This window comes from Nerophis lumbriciformis, linkage group LG05, assembly GCF_033978685.3.
Source record: "Nerophis lumbriciformis linkage group LG05, RoL_Nlum_v2.1, whole genome shotgun sequence".
Taxonomy (NCBI): Eukaryota; Metazoa; Chordata; class Actinopteri; order Syngnathiformes; family Syngnathidae; genus Nerophis; species Nerophis lumbriciformis.
The window spans coordinates 13,623,235-13,647,819 of record NC_084552.2 but is presented as its reverse complement, the minus strand read 5'-3'; the positions used below and the strand labels follow the sequence as shown (position 1 = coordinate 13,647,819).

Sequence of the window (24,585 nt, the reverse complement as noted above, 5' to 3'; positions counted from 1 at the left end):
AATTGTAGATGTTACTGTAATAATTGTGGATGCTACTGTAATAATTGTAGATGCTACTGTAATAATTGTAGATGCTACTGTAATAATAGTGGATGCTACTGTAATAATTGTGGATGCTACTGTAATAATTATGGATGCTACTGTAATAATTGTAGATGCTACTGTAATAATTGTACATGCTACTGTAATAATTGTGGATGCTACTGTAATAATAGTGGATGCTACTGTAATAATTGTAGATGCTACTGTAATAATTATTGATGCTACTGTAATAATTGTACATGCTACTGTAATAATTGTGGATGCTACTGTAATAATTGTAGATGCTACTGTAAAAATGATGGATGCTACTGTAATAGTGGATGCTACTGTAATAATTGTAGCTACTACTGTAATAATTGTAAATGCTATTGTAATAATTGTGGATGCTACTGTAATAATTGTAGATGCTACTGTAATAATTGTAGATGCTACTGTAATAATTGTAGATGTTACTGTAATAATTGTAGATGCTACTGTAATAATTGTGGATGCTACTGTAATAATAGTGGATGCTACTGTAATAATTGTAGATGCTATTGTAATAATTGTGGATGCTACTGTAATAACTCTAGATGCTACTGTAATACTTATGGATGCTACTGTAATCATTGTAGATGCTACTGTAATAATTGTGGATGCTACTGTAATAATTGTGGATGCTACTGTAATAATTGTAGATGCTACTGTAATAATTAAGGATGCTACTGTAACAATAGTAGATGCTACTGTAATAATTGTAGATGCTACTGTAATAATTGTGGATGCTACTGTAAAGATTTTGGATGATACTCTAATAATTCTTGATGCTACTGTAATAATTGTGGATGCTACTGTAATAATTGTAGATGCTACTGTAATAATTAAGGATGCTACTGTAACAATAGTAGATGCTACTGTAATAATTGTAGATGCTACTGTAATAATTGTGGATGCTACTGTAATAATTTTGGATGATACTGTAATAATTCTTGATGCTACTGTAATAATTGTGGATGCTACTGTAATAATTTTGGATGATACTGTAATAATTCTTGATGCTACTGTAATAATTGTGGATGCTACTGTAATAATTTTGGATGATACTGTAATAATTGTGGATGCTACTGTAACAATAGTGGATGCTACTGTAATAATTCTAGATGCTACTGTAATAATTCTAGATGCTACTGTAATAATTGTAGATGCTACTGTAATAATTGTAGATGCTACTGTAAAAATTATGGATGCTACTGTAATAATAGTGGCTGCTACTGTAATAATTGAAGATGCTACTGTAATAATTATGGATGCTACTGTAATAATAGTGGATGCTACTGTAATAATTGTAGATGCTACTGTAATAATTGTAGATGCAACTGTAATAATTCTGGATGCTACTGTAATAATTGTAGATGCTACTGTAAAAATTATGGATGCTACTGTAATAATAGTGGATGCTACTGTAATAATTGTAGATGTACTGTAATAATTGTAGATACTACTGTAATAATTCTGGATGCTACTGTAATAATTGTAGATGCTACTGTAAAAATTATGGATGCTACTGTAATAATAGTGGATGCTACTGTAGTAATTGTGGATGCTACTGTAATAATTGTGGATGCTACTGTAATAATTGTTGATGCTATTGTAATAATTGTAGATAGTACTGTAATAATTATGGATGCTACTGTAATAATTGTTGATGCTACTGTAATAATTCTAGATGCTACTGTAATAATTAAGGATGCTACTGTAACAATAGTGAATGCTACTGTAATAATTGTAGATGCTACTGTAATAATTCTAGATGCTACTGTAATAATTGTAGATGCTACTGTAATAATTGTGGATGCTACTGTAATAATTTTGGATGATACTCTAATAATTCTTGATGCTACTGTAATAATTGTGGATGCTACTGTAATAATTGTAGATGCTACTGTAATAATTAAGGATGCTACTGTAACAATAGTAGATGCTACTGTAATAATTGTAGATGCTACTGTAATAATTGTGGATGCTACTGTAATAATTTTGGATGATACTGTAATAATTCTTGATGCTACTGTAATAATTGTGGATGCTACTGTAATAATTTTGGATGATACTGTAATAATTCTTGATGCTACTGTAATAATTGTGGATGCTACTGTAATAATTTTGGATGATACTGTAATAATTGTGGATGCTACTGTAACAATAGTGGATGCTACTGTAATAATTCTGGATGCTACTGTAATAATTGTAGATGCTACTGTAATAATTGTAGATGCTACTGTAAAAATTATGGATGCTACTGTAATAATAGTGGCTGCTACTGTAATAATTGTAGATGCTACTGTAATAATTATGGATGCTACTGTAATAATAGTGGATGCTACTGTAATAATTGTAGACGCTACTGTAATAATTGTAGATGCAACTGTAATAATTCTGGATGCTACTGTAATAATTGTAGATGCTACTGTAAAAATTATGGATGCTACTGTAATAATAGTGGATGCTACTGTAATAATTGTAGATGTACTGTAATAATTGTAGATACTACTGTAATAATTCTGGATGCTACTGTAATAATTGTAGATGCTACTGTAAAAATTATGGATGCTACTGTAATAATAGTGGATGCTACTGTAGTAATTGTGGATGCTACTGTAATAATTGTGGATGCTACTGTAATAATTGTTGATGCTATTGAAATAATTGTAGATAGTACTGTAATAATTATGGATGCTACTGTAATAATTGTTGATGCTACTGTAATAATTCTAGATGCTACTGTAATAATTAAGGATGCTACTGTAACAATAGTGGATGCTACTGTAATAATTGTAGATGCTACTGTAATAATTGTGGATGCTACTGTAATAATAGTGGATGCTACTGTAATAATTGTAGATGCTACTGTAAAAATGATGGATGCTACTGTAATAGTGGATGCTACTGTAATAATTGTAGCTACTACTGTAATAATTGTAAATGCTATTGTAATAATTGTCGATGCTACTGTAATAATTGTAGATGTTACTGTAATAATTGTGGATGCTACTGTAATAATTGTAGATGCTACTGTAATAATTGTAGATGCTACTGTAATAATAGTGGATGCTACTGTAATAATTGTGGATGCTACTGTAATAATTATGGATGCTACTGTAATAATTGTAGATGCTACTGTAATAATTGTACATGCTACTGTAATAATTGTGGATGCTACTGTAATAATAGTGGATGCTACTGTAATAATTGTAGATGCTACTGTAATAATTATTGATGCTACTGTAATAATTGTACATGCTACTGTAATAATTGTGGATGCTACTGTAATAATTGTAGATGCTACTGTAAAAATGATGGATGCTACTGTAATAGTGGATGCTACTGTAATAATTGTAGCTACTACTGTAATAATTGTAAATGCTATTGTAATAATTGTGGATGCTACTGTAATAATTGTAGATGCTACTGTAATAATTGTAGATGCTACTGTAATAATAGTGGTTGCTACTGTAATAATTGTGGATGCTACTGTAATAATTATGGATGCTACTGTAATAATTGTAGATGCTACTGTAATAATTGTACATGCTACTGTAATAATTGTGGATGCTACTGTAATAATAGTGGATGCTACTGTAATAATTGTAGATGCTACTGTAATAATTATTGATGCTACTGTAATAATTGTACATGCTGCTGTAATAATTGTGGATGCTACTGTAATAAAAGTGGATGCTACTGTAATAATTGTAGATGCTACTGTAATAATTATTGATGCTACTGTAATAATTGTACATGCTACTGTAATAATTGTAGATGCTACTGTAATAATTGTAGATGCTACTGTAATAATTGTGGATGCTACTGTAAAAATTATGGATGCTACTGTAATAATTGTAGATGCTACTGTAATAATTGTAGATGGTACTGTAATAATTGTAGATGTACTGTAATAATTGTAGATGCTACTGTAAAAATTATGGATGCTACTGTAATAATTGTAGATGCTACTGTAATAATTGTAGATGTACTGTAATAATTGTAGATGCTACTGTAATAATAGTGGATGCTACTGTAATAATTGTAGATGCTACTGTAATAATTGTAGATGTACTGTAATAATTGTAGATGCTACTGTAAAAATTATGGATGCTACTGTAATAATTGTAGATGCTACTGTAAAAATTATGGATGCAACTGTAATAATAGTGGATGTTACTGTAATAATAGTGGATGCTACTGTAATAATTGTAGATGTACTGTAATAATTGTAGATACTACTGTAATAATTGTAGATGCTACTGTAAAAATTATGGATGCTACTGTAATAATTGTAGATGCTACTGTAAAAATTATGGATGCAACTGTAATAATAGTGGATGTTACTGTAATAATAGTGGATGCTACTGTAATAATTGTAGATGTACTGTAATAATTGTAGATACTACTGTAATAATTGTAGATGCTACTGTAAAAATTATGGATGCTACTGTAATAATAGTGGATGCTACTGTAATAATTGTGGATGCTACTGTAATAATTGTTGATGCTATTGTAATAATTGTAGATAGTACTGTAATAATTATGGATGCTACTGTAATAATTGTTGATGCTACTGTAATAATTCTAGATGCTACTGTAATAATTAAGGATGCTACTGTAACAATAGTGGATGCTACTGTAATAATTGTAGATGCTACTGTAATAATTGTGGATGCTACCGTAATAATTGTAGATGCTACTGTAAAAATGATGGATGCTACTGTAATAGTGGATGCTACTGTAATAATTGTAGCTACTACTGTAATAATTGTAAATGCTATTGTAATTATGGTAGATGCTACTGTAATAATTGTAGATGTTACTGTAATAATTGTGGATGCTACTGTAATAATTGTAGATGCTACTGTAATAATTGTAGATGCTACTGTAAAAATTATGGATGCTACTGTAATAATAGTGGATGCTACTGTAATAATAGTGGATGCCACTGTAATAATTGTAGATGCTACTGTAATAATTGTAGATGATACTGTAATAATTCTTGATGCTACTGTAATAATTGTAGATGCTACTGTAATAATTGTAGATGCTACTGTAATAATTGTGGATGCTACTGTAATAATTCTACATGCTACTGTAAAAATTATGGATGCTACTGTAATAATAGTGGATGCTACTGTAATAATAGTGGATGCCACTGTAATAATTGTAGATGCTACTGTAATAATTGTAGATGATACTGTAATAATTCTTGATGCTACTGTAATAACTGTAGATGCTACTGTAATAATTGTAGATGCTACTGTAATAATTGTGGATGCTACTGTAATAATTCTACATGCTACTGTAAAAATTATGGATGCTACTGTAATAATAGTGGATGCTACTGTAATAATTGTAGATGCTACTGTAATAATTATGGATGCTACTGTAATAATTGTAGATGCTACTGTAATAATTCTTGATGCTACTGTAACAATTGTACATGCTACTGTAATAATTGTGGATGCTACTGTAATAATAGTGGATGCTACTGTAATAATTGTGGATGCTACTGTAATAATTCTGGATGCTACTGTAATAATTGTAGATGCTACTGTAATAATTCTTGATGCTACTGTAATAATTGTACATGCTACTGTAATAATTGTGGATGCTACTGTAATAATAGTGGATGCTACTGTAATAATTGTAGATGCTACTGTAATAATTATTGATGCTACTGTAATAATTGTACATGCTACTGTAATAATTGTATATGCTACTGTAATAATTGTGGATGCTACTGTAATAATTCTATATGCTACTGTAATAATTGTAGATGCTACTGTAATAATTGTAGATGGTACTGTAATAATTGTAGATGTACTGCAATAATTGTAGATGCTACTGTAATAATAGTGGATGCTACTGTAATAATTGTAGATGCTACTGTAATAATTGTAGATGTACTGTAATAATTGTAGATGCTACTGTAAAAATTATGGATGCTACTGTAATAATTGTAGATGCTACTGTAATAATTGTAGATGTACTGTAATAATTGTAGATGCTACTGTAATAATTGTAGATGCTACTGTAATAATTCTAGATGCTACTGTAAAAATTATAGATGCTACTGTAATAACTCTATATGCTACTGTAATAATTATGGATGCTACTGTAATAATGGTGGATGCTGCTGTAATAATAGTGGATGCTACTAAAATAATAGTAGATGCTACTGTAATAATTATGGATGCTACTGTAATAATGGTGGATGCTACTGTAATAATAGTGGATGCTACTAAAATAATTGTAGATGCTACTGTACTAATTATAGATGCTACTGTAATAATTATTGAAGCTACTGTAATAATTGTGAATGCTACTGTAATAATTGTGGATGCTACTGTAATAATTCTACATGCTACTGTAGTGATTGTGGATGCTACTGTAATAATTGTGAATGCTACTGTAATAATTGTGGATGCTTGTAATAATTCTAGATGCTACTGTAATAATTGTGGATGCTACTGTACTTATTCTAGATGCTACTGTAATAATTGTGGATGCTACTGTACTAATTCTAGATGCTACTGTAATAATTGTGAATGCTACTGTAATAATTGTGGATGCTACTGTAATAACTCTAGATGCTACTGTAATAATTGTGGATGCTACTGTAATAATTGTGAATGCTACTGTAATAACTCTAGATGCTACTGTAATAATTATGGATGCTACTGTAATAATTGTGGATGCTACTGTAATAATTGTGGATGATACTGTAATAATTCTAGATGCTACTGTAATAATTAATTGTGGATGCTACTGTAATAATTGTAGATGCTACTGTAATAATTAATTGTGGATGATACTGTAATAATTGTAGATGCTACTGTAATAATTGAAGATATTAAGCCCACCTCTCAGATTCAAACTCCCCCTGCTCCTCAGGTGGTACGGTGCAGCGGGTGAGGCGACTCTGCCTCAGGTCGGGTGAAGGGTTCCAGAAGGTGTCCACTGTTCCTGTCTTCTTGTCGTTGATGAAGATCTCACTGTCCTGCACGTCACACAGTATTACACATTACACCTGGACATACAGTATTACACATTACACCTGGCCATACAGTATTACACAAACCCATTACACCTGGCCATACAGTATTACACATTACACCTGACCATACAGTATTACACATTACACCTGGCCATACAGTATTACACACACACATTACACCTGACCATACAGTATATATAATATTCCAGAGTTAACTTTATTGTAAGAAAAGTGAAGAGTTTGGGAACAACAGCAACTCAGCCACCAAGTGGTAGGCCACGTACACTGACAGAGAGAGGTCAGCATAGTGCACAGACTTTCTGCACAGTCCGTTGCTACAGAGCTCCAAACTTCATGTGACCTTCCAAATAGCCCACGTACAGTACGCAGAGTTTCCATGGCCGTGCAGCTGTATCTAAGACATACATCACAGAGTCCAATGCAAAGCGTTGGATGCAGTGGTGTAAAGCACGTCGCCACTGGACTCTAGAGCAGTGGAGACGCCTTCTCTGGACTGATGAGTCCCGCATTTTCCATCTGGCAATCTGATGGACCAGTCTGGGTTTGGAGGTTGCCAGGAGAATGCTACATTTGCCAAGTGTGAAATTTGGAGGAGGAGGAATTATGGTGTGGGGTTGTTTTTCAGGAGTTTGGCTTGGCCCCAGTCGAGAATGCATATGTTTAAGAGTTCTTTCTTTATTCATAGTTAAAGTTAAAGTTAAAGTACCAATGATTGTCTCACACACACTAGGTGTGGCGAAATTATTCTCTGCATTTGACCCATCACCCTTGACAACCCCCTGGGAGGTTAGGGGAGCAGTGAGCAGCAGCGGTGGCCGCGCTTGGGAATCATTTTTGATGATTTAACCCCCAATTCCAACCCTTAACAAAAACATAGCCATGTTTAGATCATCTAGTACTTTTCCTTTGTATATTCTACCAGTTTCTCTTTGTCTTCATAGGTCTGTTTAGTGTCTTAAACATTGGAATGTGAATACATCCACCCCATTCTTGCCTTATCAGTGTTGCGAGAGGGAGAGGTGGCTCTTCCGTTTGAGTGGGAGATCACCTTGAGTAGCCGATGTAATGTATTGATATTAGGGATGTCCGATAATGGCTTTTTGCCGATAGCCGATATTCCGATATTGTCCAACTCTTTAATTACCGATACCGATATCAACCGATACTGATATATACAGTCGTGGAATTAACACATTATTTATGCTTAATTTGGTCAACCAGGTATGGTGAAGATAAGGTCCTTTTTTTTTAATTAATAAAATAAAATAAGACAAATAAATTAAAAACATTTTCTTGAATAAAAAAGAAAGTAAAACAATATAAAAACAGTTACATAGAAACTAGTAATGAATGAAAATGGGTAAAATTAACTGTTAAAGGTTAGAACTATTAGTAGACCAGCAGCACGCACCATCATGTGTGCTTACGGACTGTATCCCTTGCAGACTGTATTGATATATATTGATATATAATGTAGGAACCAGAATATTAATAACAGAAAGAAACAACCCTTTTGTGTGAATGAGTGTAAATGGGGGAGGGAAGTTTTTTGGGTTGGTGCACTAATTGTAAGTGTATCTTGTGTTTTTTCTGTTGATTCAATTAAAAAAATAAAATAAAAACAAAAACAACAACAACAAAAAACGATACCGATAATAAAAAAAACGATACCGATAATTTCCGATATTATCGGACATCTCTAATTGGTATGGGCTGATCTCCTGAAATTTCAGTCAAACTTGATAATATTCCTATTCTGTCTTGATGGTCCTTCTTACTCAGCATTAGGGATGTCCGATAATGGCTTTTTGCCGATATCTGATATTCCGATATTGTCCAACTCTTTAATTACCGATACCGATATCAACCGATACTGATATATACAGTCGTGGAATTAACACATTATTATGCTTAATTTGGACAACCAGGTATGGTGAAGATAAGGTCCTTTTTTGAAATATTAATAAAATAAAATAAGACAAATAAATTAAAAACATTTTCTTTAAAAAAAAAATAATAAAGTGAAACAATATAAAAAAAGTTACATAGAAACTAGTAATTAATGAAAATGAGTAAAATTAACTGTAAAGGTTAGTACTATTAGTGGACCAGCAGCACGCACAATCATGTGTGCTTACGGACTGTATCCCTTGCAGACTGTATTGATATATATTGATATATAATGTAGGAACCAGAATATTAATAACAGAAAGAAACAACCCTTTTGTGTGAATGCATGTGAATGAGTGTAAATGGGGGAGGGAGTTTTTTTGGGTTGGTGCACTAATTGTAAGTGTATCTTGTGTTTTTTATGTTGATTTAATAACAAAAATAAAATAAAAAATTTAAAAAATGATACCGATAAAAAAAAACGATACCGATAATTTCCGATATTATCGGACATCTCTAATTGGTATGGGCTGATCTCCTGAAATTTCAGTCAAACTTGATAATATTCCTATTCTGTCTTGATGGTCCTTCTTACTCAGCATATATGTCATTGAAAGAACTTGGGATTGACCAGTAACTTACATTCCCTGGGAGGAAGAGCTGGTCGACGCAACACCCCTTAGTTCCAGTGAAAGGAACTTTGAATGCTCCAGGATACCAAAACATGTTGGACAAGTCCATGGGATGGCACTTCAAGGTTATATGTGAGTCAAGGCAGGTGGCCAAATACTTTTGGCAATATAGTGTAGTTCTAAAAACAAACCACTAATCTGTCAAAATATGAAACATGCTGGATGATGATGGGACATGAAGTACAATAAACCTTCATTTTGCCATTTTTAAGCTTCAAATGCTTCATTTTGGTCTATATTTGTAACGACCTCATTCACCCCAACTATTCAAGTAAAACATGGAGTTGATACACAAGAGAATTCCTTTCCTAAAGCCCCAAATATATTGAGACAGTAATAAATATGCAGGTGAAACTCAAAACAATGAAAATATCCTGCAAAAGTCGGTTCATGTCAGCAATTCCACGTCAACTGTGAAAATAATGAGTGATATCAAGTCATTACATGCCAAGCATTTATTTATTATCACTTATTATGATCATAAGTCATATATTCGTTCATTTGCACGATATTCTAATTGTCTGAGTTTCACCTGTACAGTGTACTCACTTTGTGTACTTTACACAAACACCAGAGCAGCACTACCATGTAGTAATAATAAACAAATATCATATTACTGCAGTGCATCATTTTTCCATCTGTGTCTGGGGGTTGCTATGATATGTTGTGATGCATGATGTGGAAGTAGTTCCTACCCAGTGTCCTTCCAGCGTGGCCAACACTTCCTTGCCCAGCTTGATCTTGCCGCACACCTGATTGACACAATCGCTGCTGCCCAGGAACGGCTGCCAGGGCACAGGGGAAGTAGCAAATATGGCGGATCAGTATCGACGCAGGTCAAAAAGAACATTTAAATACGTAAAAAGGATATTTTTTAAATATGCAAAATTATATTTTTAACTGGCAAATTAGATTTTAACTATGTCTAATGATATTTTATCTATGTAAAATGATATTTTTACATATGTAAAATGAGGGACAAGCGGTACAAAATGGATGGATGGATATTTTTAAATATGTCAAATATTTTAATTAGGTCAAATTATTTTATTTTTTTAGCACATTTGAGTATGGAAAATGGCATTTTTAACTCTGTATATATATATTTTTTAAATATGTAAAATTATATTTTCAACTATTTAATATTATATTTTAAAATATGTTTAATTAGATTAAAGTTATCTTTTTAAGTATGTAAAATTATATTTTAAACTATGTTAAATGATATTTTTAAGTTTGTAAAATGATATTTTTAACTTTATTTGAACTATGTACAATGATATTTTAACTACCGTATTTTCCGCACTATTAGCCGCACCTAAAAACCACAAATTTTCTCAAAAGCTGACAGTGCGGCTTATAACCCGGTGCGCTTTATATATGGATTAATATTAAGATTCATTTTCATAAAGTTTAGGTCTCGCAACTACGGTAAACAGCCGCCATCTTTTTTCCCCGTAGAAGAGGAAGCGCTTCTTCTTCTACTGTAAGCAACCACCCGCCCCCGTAGAAGAAGAAGCGCGCGGATATTACGTTTCATTTCATTTGTGTTTACATCTGTAAAGACCACAAAATGGCTCCTATTAAGAGACACGCGTACAACGCAGAATTCAAACTCAAGGCAATAAGTCACGCAGTAGAACACGGAAATAGAGCAGCAGCGAGAGAATTGAACATAAATGGTGCGTAGGAAGAGGAAGCAACAAGATGACCTGCGCCACTAAGACAGGGAGACAGCGCCGGACGACATACGCCAACATCTGCCAGTGGATGGTAAATGCCTGGGCGGATATATCGGTCTCAACTGTGGTCCGAGCTTTCCGGAAGGCAGGATTCACGGAACTGCTGGAGAACAACAGCGACACTGACTCTGATGACTTCCACCAGACGGAGCCGGCCATTTTGGATGCCGTATTCGCCCAACTTTTTAATTCAGACACTGAAGAAGAATTCAAGGGATTTATGGATGAGGAATAACTTCAGAAAGTGAGCTTTAAATGTTTATTTTGTGTGTTGTGTGACATTATTGTTCGAGCAACGTTGAGTTATTGATGTTGGTATTGCTCTGCACTAATTTGAGTGTTACTATTTTTGTGATTGCACATTTGCACATTACATTTTGGGGGTGAACAGAGTTGTTAGAACGCTGGTTTGTAATACATTATTAAAGTTTGACTGACCTATCTGACTGTTTTTTTGACATTCCCTTTAGCGCAGCGTAGGCGCGGCTTATAACCCGGGGCGGCTTATAGGTGAACAAAGTTTTGAAATATGCCATTCATTGAAGGTGCGGCTAATAACCCGGGGCGGCTTATAGTGCGGAAAATACGGTATGTAAAATGATATTCTAACCATGTCAAATAATATTTAACTATGTACAATGATATTTTAATTATATAAAATGATATTTTAATGATATAAAATTATACTTGAACTATGCACAATGATATTTTAACAATGTAAAATATTATTTAACTATGTACAATGAATTTTAACTATGCACAATGATGAATTTTAACTATGTACAATTATATTTTTAACTATGTACAATATTTTAACTTTGTACAATGATATCTTAACTAAGTACAATTACATTTTAACTATGTACAATTATGTTTTAACCATGTACAATGACATTTTAACTATGTACAATGGTATTTTAACTATGTGCAATGATATTTTAATTATATAAAATTATATTTTAATTATATAAAATTATATTTGAACTATGTACAATAATATTTTAACTATGTACAATGATATTTTAATTATATAAAATTATATTTTAATTATATAAAATTATATTTGAACTACGTACAATAATATTTTAACTATGTACAATGATATTTTAATTATATAAAATGACATTTTAATTATATAAAATTATATTTGAACTATGTACAATGATATTTTAACAATGTAAAATATTATTTAACTATGTACAATGATTTGTAACTATGTACAATGATATTTTAACTATGTACAATGATATCTTAACTAAGTACAATTACATTTTAACTATGTACAGTGATATTTTAACTAAGTACAATTATATTTTAACCATGTACAATGACATTTTAACTATGTACAATGATATTTTAAGTATGTACAATGCCATTTAACAATGTACAATTATATTTTACTATGTACAATTATATTTAACTATGTAGAATGATATTTTAACTATGTACAATGACATTTTAACGATGTACAATTATATTTTAACTATGCAAAAATGACATTTTAACTACATACAATGCTATTTTAACTATGTACAATGACATTTTAACTATGTACAAATATATCTTAACTATGTACAATGACATTTTAACTATACAAAATGACATTTAACTATTTACAATGACATTTTAACTATGTACAATGACATTTTAACTACATACAATGATATTTTAACAATGTACAATGACATTTTAACTATGTACAAATATATCTTAACTATGTTCAGACATTTTAACTATGTAAAATGACATTTAACTATTTACAATGACATTTTAACTATGTACAATTACATTTTTAACTGTGTACAATGACATTTTAACTATGTACGATGACATTTTAACTATGTACAATGATATTTTTACTATGTACAATGATATTGTAACAATGTAAAATTAAATTGTTATCTATGTACAATGATATTGTAACAATGTAAAATTAAATTGTTATCAATGTACAATGATATTTAGCTATGTACAATGATATTTAACTATGTACAATTACATTTTAACTATGTACAATGCCATTTAAAAACTACAAATGTGGAAGATATAAAAACACCTTTAGTTTGAATTCCAGCTGAGAACTGTATCCTGTCTTCTCACAGGCGATGGTCACCTGACCCCCTAACTCCAGTGTCATGGTGCCGTACAGGATGCCTTGCACACAAATACAGCAATGTTCACTTTATCAAAGGTACATTTTTATTACAACAACTTATTTTTTTTACCTCAACCCTTAGGACATAATTCACTTTTTGTCCTTTCAGTGCATTTTTTACGTTATATTTTAAAATGTCAATATCTCATTCTTGGTGTGTGTTTATATATATATATATATATATATATATATATGTATAGACACATGTATATATATGTATATACTGTATATATATATATATATATATATATATAAATATGTATATGTATACATTTATATGTATATATATATACATATACAACCCCCCCCCCCCCCAAAAAAAAAAAATATATATATATACATACATATACATATTATATTAATATAATGGCTATATGATTAATAATTAATATAATTGGATCTTAAGTAATGTTTACTTCCGTGACAACCTCCTTAAAGTTTTGTAATCAATCGGAAAAATCGGCAGCGAAAATGCGCCAAACATGGTTAAGTGCGGAAAGAATGTTCTGCATTTTTCCCATCATGCATTGTACTGGATTTAAAATGGGTGTCATTTTAAATGATGTGTTGTGCTTGGACATTTATTTAATAACATCCACAAAGTTCAGAGCAAATTATGTCATGTGTGACCGTGTGTGTTGACTTTTTGTGTTGGTTTAATTTGCGCCATGTGTGGGGGGGTGTTTGGATTGGGTCATATAAGTACATGCTGTGCTGTGTACACTTCAAAGTGTAATTTAGCCTGTATTACTCACAATTTCCACACAATGGCGACAAAGTTGCATCAAATATGATGTCGGATAATTAAATTCTGATGGAAACAGATTCCTTACTAAGCTCGCAGGCCTTAGTTTGGACACCCCTGTTATCATATCAGTGAGTATCACTCATATTTTCCTGTTATCATATCAGTGAGTATCACTTATATTTTCCTGTTATCATCTCAGTGAGTATCACTTATATTTTCCTGTTATCATATCAGTGAGTATCACTTATATTGTCCTGTTATCATATCAGTGAGTATCACTTATATTTTGAGTATCACTTATATTTTCCTGTTATCACATCAGTGAGTATCACTTATATTTTCCTGTTATCATATCAGTGAGTATCACTTATATTGTCCTGTTATCATATCAGTGAGTATCACTTATATTTTGAGTATCACTTATATTTTCCTGTTATCACATCAGTGAGTATCACTTATATTTTCCTGTTATCATATCAGTGGGTATCACTTATATTTTCCTGTTATCAACTCAGTGAGTATCACTTATATTTTCCTGTTATCATATCAGTGAGTATCACTTATATTTTGAGTATCACTTATATTTTCCTGTTATCATATCAGTGAGTATCACTTATATTGTCCTGTTATCATATCAGTGAGTATCACATATAATTTCCTGTTATTATATCAGTGAGTATCACTTATATTTTCGTGTTAGCATATCAGTGAGTATCACTTATATTTTCCTGTTATCATATCAGTGAGTATCACTTATATTTTCCTGTTATAATATCAGTGAGTATCACTTATATTTTGAGTATCACTTATATTTTCCTGTTATCATATCAGTGAGTATCACTTATATTGTCCTGTTATCATATCAGTGAGTATCACTCATATTTTCCTGTTATCAAATCAGTGAGTATCACTTATATTGTCCTGTTATCATATCAGTGAGTATCACTTATATTTTCCTGTTATCATATCAGTGAGTATCACTTACATTTTCCTGTTATCATATCAGTGAGTATCACTCATATTGTCCTGTTATCATATCAGTGAGTATCACTTATATTTTCCTGTTATCATATCAGTGAGTATCACTAATATTTTCCTGTTATCATATCAGAGGGTATCACTTATATTTTCCTGTTATCATATCAGTGAGTATCACTTATATTTTCCTGTTATCATATCAGTGAGTATCACTTATATTTTCCTGTTATCATATCAGTGAGTATCACTTATATTTTCCTGTTATCATATCAGTGAGTATCACTTATATTGTCCTGTTAGCATATCAGTGAGTATCACTTATATTTTCCTGTTATCATATCAGTGAGTATCACTCATATTTTCCTGTTATCATATCAGTGAGTATCACTTATATTTTCCTGTTATATCAGTGAGTATCACGTATATTTTCCTGTTATCATATCAGTGAGTATCACTTATATTTTCCTGTTATCATATCAGTGAGTATCACTTATATTGTCCTGTTAAATCAGTGAGTATCACTTATATTTTCCTGTTATATCAGTGAGTATCACTTATATTTTCCTGTTGTATCAGTGAGTATCACTTATATTTTCCTGTTATCATATCAGTGAGTATCACTTATATTTTCCTGTTATCATATCAGTGAGTATCACTTATATTGTCCTGTTAGCATATCAGTGAGTATCACTTATATTTTCCTGTTATCATATCAGTGAGTATCACTCATATTTTCCTGTTATCATATCTGTGAGTATCACTTATATTTTCCTGTTATATCAGTGAGTATCACGTATATTTTCCTGTTATCATATCAGTGAGTATCACTTATATTTTCCTGTTATCATATCAGTGAGTATCACTTATATTGTCCTGTTAAATCAGTGAGTATCACTTATATTTTCCTGTTATCATATCAGTGAGTATCACTTATATTTTCCTGTTATATCAGTGAGTATCACTTATATTTTCCTGTTATATCAGTGAGTATCACTTATATTTTCCTGTTATCATACCAGTGAGTATCACTTATATTTTCCTGTTATATCAGTGAGTATCACTTATATTTTCCTGTTATATCAGTGAGTATCACTTATATTGTCCTGTTATCATATCAGTGAGTATCATTTATATTTTCCTGTTATCATATCAGTGAGTATCACTTATATTTTCCTGTTAAATCAGTGAGTATCACTTTAATTTTCCTGTTATCATATCAGTGAGTATAACTTATATTTTCCTGTTGTATCAGTGAGTATCACTTATATTTTCCTGTTGTATCAGTGAGTATCACTTATATTTTCCTGTTATCATATCAGTGAGTATCACTTATATTTTCATGTTATCATATCAGTGAGTTTTACTTATATTTTCCTGTTATCATATCAGTGAGTTTTACTTATATTTTCCTGTTATCATATCAGTGAGTATCACTTATATTTTCCTGTTATCATATCAGTGAGTATCACTTATATTGTCCTGTTAAATCAGTGAGTATCACTTATATTTTCCTGTTATATCAGTGAGTATCACTTATATTTTCCTGTTATATCAGTGAGTATCACTTATATTTTCCCGTTATCATACCAGTGAGCATCACTTATATTTTCCTGTTATATCAGTGAGTATCACTTATATTTTCCTGTTATATCAGTGAGTATCACTTATATTGTCCTGTTATCATATCAGTGAGTATCATTTATATTTTCCTGTTATCATATCAGTGAGTATCACTTATATTTTCATGTTAAATCAGTGAGTATCACTTTAATTTTCCTGTTATCATATCAGTGAGTATCACTTATATTTTCATGTTAAATCAGTGAGTATCACTTTAATTTTCCTGTTATCATATCAGTGAGTATAACTTATATTTTCCTGTTAGATTGTAGCTGAGATAGGCTCCAGCGCCCTCCGCGACCCCAAAGGGAATAAGCGGTAGAAAATGGATGGATGGATGGATATCAGTGAGTATCACTTATATTTTCCTGTTGTATCAGTGAGTATCACTTATATTTTCCTGTTATCATATCAGTGAGTATCACTTATATTTTCCTGTTATCATATCAGTGAGTATCACTTATATTTTCATGTTATCATATCAGTGAGTTTTACTTATATTTTCCTGTTATCATATCAGTGAGTTTTACTTATATTTTCCTGTTATCATATCAGTGAGTATCACTTATATTTTCCTGTTATCATATCAGTGAGTATCACTTATATTGTCCTGTTAAATCAGTGAGTATCACTTATATTTTCCTGTTATCATATCAGTGATTATCACTTATATTTTCCTGTTATCATATCAGTGGGTATCACTTATATTTTCCTGTTATCATCTCAGTGAGTATCACTTCTATTTGAAGTGTTGAAGTGGATAAATAAGAGTAAAAACAAGGTGATATTCACGTCAGCCACAAGAATCTGACCTTTGCAGTGCGCATACGGCATGTTCATCACGTAATCCTCTCCTCGGTTCAGAAAGGTGAGCCTGGCCTCGCCGTCCAGAATGGCCGACAAGGAGTTCCCTGAAAGAGCCCAGCAGAGATCGTGCTGTACGTGTTGGAGTAGCGATACTTGGAGTAGTATGATGGATGTACCGTAGAACTTGGACTTGGCCAGGATGCTCCCGCTCAGGCAGAAGCCATCCTTCCTGTTGCTGACGTAGAAGGCCGACACGGGGGGATGGTGGGACACCTGACGCAGATCACCGTCTTACTTCTACGGTTATCGTCACACTTTCCCCTCCCGAGGCACCTTTCCCTGGAATACCTGCTCTGCGATGTAGAAGGTCTTGCTGGAGGTCTTCTGGTGGAGCCACAGGCAGCGGTAGGTCTCTCCGATGATGGGGTTGTACGGCTTCTTCAAGCCCTGCCGTTCAAAAGCACGCGGTCAAACTAGGATGTGTGTATTTTGAAGGCAACGCTGAGGAAAACATGCTTCCAGTTCTGACCTTTGGTTTTTTGTAGAAGCCAGAGATGTACCACTTGACCACCTTCTTCATGCGGTTGTAGGCGTTCTCCTCCACCGCAGCCCTGCGACACAACACACGCGCTGACTCAGCTCCAACACCAGGTGGCAGCAGAGGTAAATATCAACAATCACATATGCAAGTCATATTATGTATTTTATTTTGAAAATATTGGCTGATGTGTGATGTCATCGAGGAAAACGTCCCCTAAATGTTCTGTAGAACCCGTTTTTGGAAATTAGAATGACTCTAATGCTAAAATGCAACACTTTAAATAAAATGTCAAGACTTTTTGCTAATTTATTAATAATGAAAAAAATGGAAATAGCATTCGGAAAATGTTATTCTGAAGATAATTTACTGGCTGTGAAACACTTAGATTGTAAAAAAAATATTACATAAATAAATGAATAGATAAATAAATGATAATGACTGATTGATGTCTACTCTTCTCTCAGAAGTAAACAAGTCTCCATTTCTATGGAAACTCACAAACAAGTCATAAAATTGCAATATATTTCATCATAGGTAGACTATTTATGTGGATAGACTTTTTATATAGATAGACTTTTAATAACACATTTGAATCATACTGAAATACTACTTTTGTTTTCTAAATTGTTATTTTCATCAAAGTATCTTGGAAATGACAATTTCTAACCTCATGTCATGTGAGGTGTGGTGTGGTGTGGTGCGGTGAGGTGAGGAGAGGTGTGGTGTAGTGAGGTGTGGTGAGGTGAGGGGAGGTGTGGTGTAGTGAGGTGTGGTGAGGTGTGGTGTAGTGAGGTGAGGTGAGGTGTAGTGAGGTGTGGTGTAGTGAGGTGTGGTGAGGTGTAGTGAGGTGTGGTGTAGTGAGGTGTGGTGAGGTGAGGGGAGGTGTAGTGAGGTGTGGTGTGGTGAGGTGTGGTTTAGTGAGGTGTGGTGAGGGGAGGTGTGGTGTAGTGAGGTGTGGTGAGGTGTGGTGTAGTGAGGTGTGGTGAGGTGTGGTGTAGTGAGGTGAGGTGAGGTGTAGTGAGGTGTGGTGTAGTGAGGTGTGGTGAGGTGTAGTGAGGTGTGGTGTAGTGAGGTGTGGTGAGGTGTGGTGTGGTGAGGTGAGGTGTAGTGAGGTGTGGTGAGATGTGGTGTAGTGAGGTGTGGTGAGGTGAGGGGAAGTGTGGTGAGGGGAGGTGTGGTGAGGTGTGGTGAGGGGAGGTGTGGTGAGTGTGGTGTGGTGTAGTGAGGTGTGGTGTGGTGTGGTGTAGTGAGGTGTGGTATGGTGAGGTGAGCTGTGGTGTGGTGTGGTGAGGTGTGGTGTAGTGAGGTGAGGTGTAGTGAGGTGTGGTGAGCTGTGGTGTAGGGAGATGTGGCGTGGTGAGGTGTGGTGTAGTGAGGTGTGGTGAGTGTGGTGTAGTGAGGTGTGGTGTGGTGTGGTGAGGTGTAGTGAAGTGTGGTGTAGTGAGGTGTGGTCTAGTGAGGTGTGGTGTGGTGAAGTGTGGTGTAGTGGGGTGTGGTATGGTGAGGTGAGCTGTGGTGTGGTGTGGTGAGGTGTGGTGTAGTGAGGTGTGGTGAGGTGTGGTGTAGTGAGGTGTGGTGAGGTGTGGTGTAGTGAGGTGTGGTGTAGTGAGGTGAGGTGAGGTGTGGTGTGGTATGGTGTAGTGAGGTGAGGTGAGGTGTGGTGTAGTGAGGTGTGGTGTAGTGAGGTGAGGTGTGGTGAGGTGAGGTGTGGTGTAGTGAGGTGAGGTGAGGTGTGGTGCAGTGAGGTGTGGTGAGGTGTGGTATAGTGAGGTGAGGTGAGGTGTGGTGAGGTGCGGTGTAGTGAGGTGTGGTGTAGTGAGGTGTGGTGAGGTGTGGTGTAGTGAGGTGTGGTGAGGGGAGGTGTGGTTTAGTGAGGTGTGGTGAGGTGGAGGTGTGGTGAGGTGAGGGGAAGTGTGGTGTAGTGAGGTGTGGTGTGGTGAGATGTGGAGTGGTGAGGTGAGGTGTGGTGTGGTGAGGTGTGGTGTAGTGAGGTGTGGTGAGTGTGGTGTAGTGAGGTGTGGTGTAGTGAGGTGTGGTCTAGTGAGGCGTGGTGTGGTGTAGTGAGGTGTGGTATGGTGAGGTGAACTGTGGTGTGGTGTGGTGAGGTGTGGTGTGGTGAGGTGTGGTGAGGTGTGGTGTAGTGAAGTGTGGTGTAGTGAGGTGTGGTGTAATGAGGTGTGGTCTAGTGAGGTGTGGTGTAGTGAGGTGTGGTGAGGTGTGATGTAGTGAGGTGGGGTATGGTGAGGTGAGGTGTGGTGTGGTGAGGTGAGGTGTGGTGAGGTGTGGTGAGGTGTAATGAGGTGAGGTGAGGGGAGGTGTGGTTTAGTGAGGTGTGGTGAGGTGTGATGTAGTGAGGTGGGGTATGGTGAGGTGAGGTGTGGTGTGGTGAGGTGAGGTGTGGTGAGGTGTGGTGAGGTGTAATGAGGTGAGGTGTGGTGAGGTGAGGTGTGGTGAGGTGTAGTGAGGTGAGGTGTGGTGTAGTGAGGTGTGGTGAGTGTGGTGTAGTGAGGTGTGGTGTAGTGAGGTGTGGTCTAGTGAGGCGTGGTGTGGTGTAGTGAGGTGTGGTATGGTGAGGTGAACTGTGGTGTGGTGTGGTGAGGTGTGGTGTGGTGAGGTGTGGTGAGGTGTGGTGTAGTGAAGTGTGGTGTAGTGAGGTGTGGTGTAATGAGGTGTGGTCTAGTGAGGTGTGGTGTAGTGAGGTGTGGTGAGGTGTGATGTAGTGAGGTGGGGTATGGTGAGGTGAGGTGTGGTGTAGTGAGGTGAGGTGTGGTGTAGTGAGGTGAGGTGAGGTGTAGTGAGGTGCGGTGAGGTGTGGTGCAGTGAGGTGTGGTGAGGTGTGGTATAGTGAGGTGAGGTGAGGTGTGGTGAGGTGCGGTGTAGTGTAGTGAGATGTGGTGAGGTGTGGTGTAGTGAGGTGTGGTGAGGGGAGGTGTGGTTTAGTGAGGTGTGGTGAGGTGTGGTGAGGTGGAGGTGTGGTGAGGTGAGGGGAAGTGTGGTGTAGTGAGGTGTGGTGTGGTGAGATGTGGAGTGGTGAGGTGAGGTGTGGTGTGGTGAGGTGTAGTGAGGTGTGGTGAGCTGTGGTGTAGGGAGATGTGGTGTGGTGAGGTGTGGTGTAGTGAGGTGTGGTGAGTGTGGTGTAGTGAGGTGTGGTGTAGTGAGGTGTGGTCTAGTGAGGCGTGGTGTGGTGTAGTGAGGTGTGGTATGGTGAGGTGAACTGTGGTGTGGTGTGGTGAGGTGTGGTGTGGTGAGGTGTGGTGAGGTGTGGTGTAGTGAAGTGTGGTGTAGTGAGGTGTGGTATGGTGAGGTGAACTGTGGTGTGGTGTGGTGAGGTGTGGTGTGGTGAGGTGTGGTGAGGTGTGGTGTAGTGAAGTGTGGTGTAGTGAGGTGTGGTGTAATGAGGTGTGGTCTAGTGAGGTGTGGTGTAGTGAGGTGTGGTGAGGTGTGATGTAGTGAGGTGGGGTATGGTGAGGTGTGGTGTGGTGAGGTGTGGTGAGGTGTAATGAGGTGAGGTGAGGGGAGGTGTGGTTTAGTGAGGTGTGGTGAGGTGTGATGTAGTGAGGTGGGGTATGGTGAGGTGAGGTGTGGTGTGGTGAGGTGAGGTGTGGTGAGGTGTGGTGAGGTGTAATGAGGTGAGGTGTGGTGAGGTGAGGTGAGGTGTGGTGAGGTGTGGTGAGGTGTAGTGAGGTGAGGTGTGGTGTAGTGAGGTGTGGTGAGTGTGGTGTAGTGAGGTGTGGTGTAGTGAGGTGTGGTCTAGTGAGGCGTGGTGTGGTGTAGTGAGGTGTGGTATGGTGAGGTGAACTGTGGTGTGGTGTGGTGAGGTGTGGTGTGGTGAGGTGTGGTGTAGTGAAGTGTGGTGTAGTGAGGTGTGGTGTAATGAGGTGTGGTCTAGTGAGGTGTGGTGTAGTGAGGTGTGGTGAGGTGTGATGTAGTGAGGTGGGGTATGGTGAGGTGAGGTGTGGTGTGGTGAGGTGAGGTGTGGTGAGGTGTGGTGAGGTGTAATGAGGTGAGGTGTGGTGAGGTGTGGTGAGGTGTAGTGAGGTGAGGTGTGGTGAGGTGAGGTGTGGTGTGGTGAGGTGAGGTGTGGTGTGGTGAGGGGTGGTGAGGTGTGGTGAGGTGTGGTGAGGGGTGGTGAGGTGTGGTGAGGTGTAATGAGGTGAGGTGTGGTGAGGTGTGGTGTAATGAGGTGAGGTGTGGTGAGGTGAGGTGAGGTGAGGTGTGGTGTGGTGAGGGGTGGTGAGGTGTGGTGAGGTGTAATGAGGTGAGGTGTGGTGAGGTGTGGTGTAATGAGGTGAGGTGTGGTGAGGTGAGGTGAGGTGAGGTGTGGTGTGGTGAGGGGTGGTGAGGTGTGATGTAGTGAGGTGGGGTATGGTGAGGTGTGGTGTGGTGAGGTGTGGTGAGGTGTAATGAGGTGAGGTGAGGGGAGGTGTGGTTTAGTGAGGTGTGGTGAGGTGTGATGTAGTGAGGTGGGGTATGGTGAGGTGAGGTGTGGTGTGGTGAGGTGAGGTGTGGTGAGGTGTGGTGAGGTGTAATGAGGTGAGGTGTGGTGAGGTGAGGTGTGGTGAGGTGTGGTGAGGTGTAGTGAGGTGAGGTGTGGTGTAGTGAGGTGTGGTGAGTGTGGTGTAGTGAGGTGTGGTGTAGTGAGGTGTGGTCTAGTGAGGCGTGGTGTGGTGTAGTGAGGTGTGGTATGGTGAGGTGAACTGTGGTGTGGTGTGGTGAGGTGTGGTGTAGTGAAGTGTGGTGTAGTGAGGTGTGGTGTAATGAGGTGTGGTCTAGTGAGGTGTGGTGTAGTGAGGTGTGGTGAGGTGTGATGTAGTGAGGTGGGGTATGGTGAGGTGAGGTGTGGTGTGGTGAGGTGAGGTGTGGTGAGGTGTGGTGAGGTGTAATGAGGTGAGGTGTGGTGAGGTGTGGTGAGGTGTAGTGAGGTGAGGTGTGGTGAGGTGAGGTGTGGTGTGGTGAGGTGAGGTGTGGTGTGGTGAGGGGTGGTGAGGTGTGGTGAGGTGTGGTGAGGGGTGGTGAGGTGTGGTGAGGTGTAATGAGGTGAGGTGTGGTGAGGTGTGGTGTAATGAGGTGAGGTGTGGTGAGGTGAGGTGAGGTGAGGTGTGGTGTGGTGAGGGGTGGTGAGGTGTGGTGAGGTGTGGTGTGGTGAGGGGTGGTGTGGTGTGGTGAAGGATTTATTTGAAGTTAAGTTGGCGCCCAGAAGGTTCCTGGTCCTTGTGAGGGCGAGTACTTACTCTGACAGGAAGTCTGCATGGTAGTAGTAGTCTGACAGTTTGTCCAGGAAGGATCTGGGTTCCAGGATGAAGGTGGGCAGCACCACCTTGGACAGATCCATACCGGGCCGCACCTGCTTCAGTAGAGTCCAGATCAAGGACTTGTTCTCCTCCGACACCGTCTCTGTCTGGGCTGCCTCACCAGCCTGCACAGGGAGTCACTCATCATTAAGTACACTACTCTAAGTACACTACTCAAAATACACTATTGTATGTCCACTTCATCACTACTGTTAGTACACTACTCTAAGTACACTACTATATGTCTGCATCATCGCTACTGTAAGTACACTACTCTAAGTACACTACTGTATGTCTGCATCATCGCTACTGTAAGTACACGACTGTGTGTCCACATCATCACTATGTAAGTACACTTTTGTAAGTACACTACTGTGTGTGTCCACATTATCACTACTGTAAGTACACTATTGTAAGTACACTACTGTGTGTCCACATCATCACTACTGTAAGTACACTATTGTAAGCACACTGTGTGTCTACATCATCACTACTGTAAGTACACTACTCTAAGTACACTATTGTAAGAACTTTACAGTGTTTCCACATCATCACTACTGTAAGTACACTACGGTGTGTCTACATCATCACTAATGTAAGTACACTTCTGTAAGTACACTACCGTGTGTGTCCACATCATCACGACTGTAAGTACACTATTGTAAGTACACTACTGTGTGTCTACATCATCACTACTGTAAGTACACTATTGTAAGTACACTACTGTGTGTCCACATCATCACTACTGTAAGAGCACTACTTTAAGTACACTATTGTAAGAACTTTACAGTGTGTCCACATAATCACTACTGTAAGTACACTACTGTGTGTCTACATCATCACTACTGTAGGTACACTATTGTAAGTACACTACTGTGTGTTCACATCATCACTACTGTAAGTACACTACTGTGTGTCTACATCATCACTACTGGAAGTACACTATTGTAAGTACACGACTGTGTGTCCACATCATCACTACTGTAAGTACACTATTGTAAGTACAGTACTGTGTGTCCACATCATCACTA

General features: G+C 36.9%; 1 protein-coding gene across 11 annotated transcripts in view; it reads right to left on the bottom strand.

Annotated features, from left to right (window-relative positions):
• osbpl8 (oxysterol binding protein-like 8) overlaps nt 1-24,585 on the bottom strand; it is a 1,018,260-nt gene that overhangs the window by 21,863 nt on the left and 971,812 nt on the right. For all 11 annotated transcript variants that reach the window (XM_072913149.1, XM_072913150.1, XM_061961262.2 and 8 more), the window contains 8 exons: nt 23,495-23,679; nt 18,252-18,333; nt 18,071-18,169; nt 17,899-17,995; nt 17,728-17,826; nt 13,471-13,568; nt 10,368-10,457; nt 6,936-7,072 (listed from right to left, as the gene is read on the bottom strand). In XM_072913149.1, coding sequence (XP_072769250.1) covers nt 6,936-7,072; nt 10,368-10,457; nt 13,471-13,568; nt 17,728-17,826; nt 17,899-17,995; nt 18,071-18,169; nt 18,252-18,333; nt 23,495-23,679 — 887 coding nt within the window. The remainder of the gene's footprint in view (nt 1-6,935; nt 7,073-10,367; nt 10,458-13,470; nt 13,569-17,727; nt 17,827-17,898; nt 17,996-18,070; nt 18,170-18,251; nt 18,334-23,494; nt 23,680-24,585) is intronic.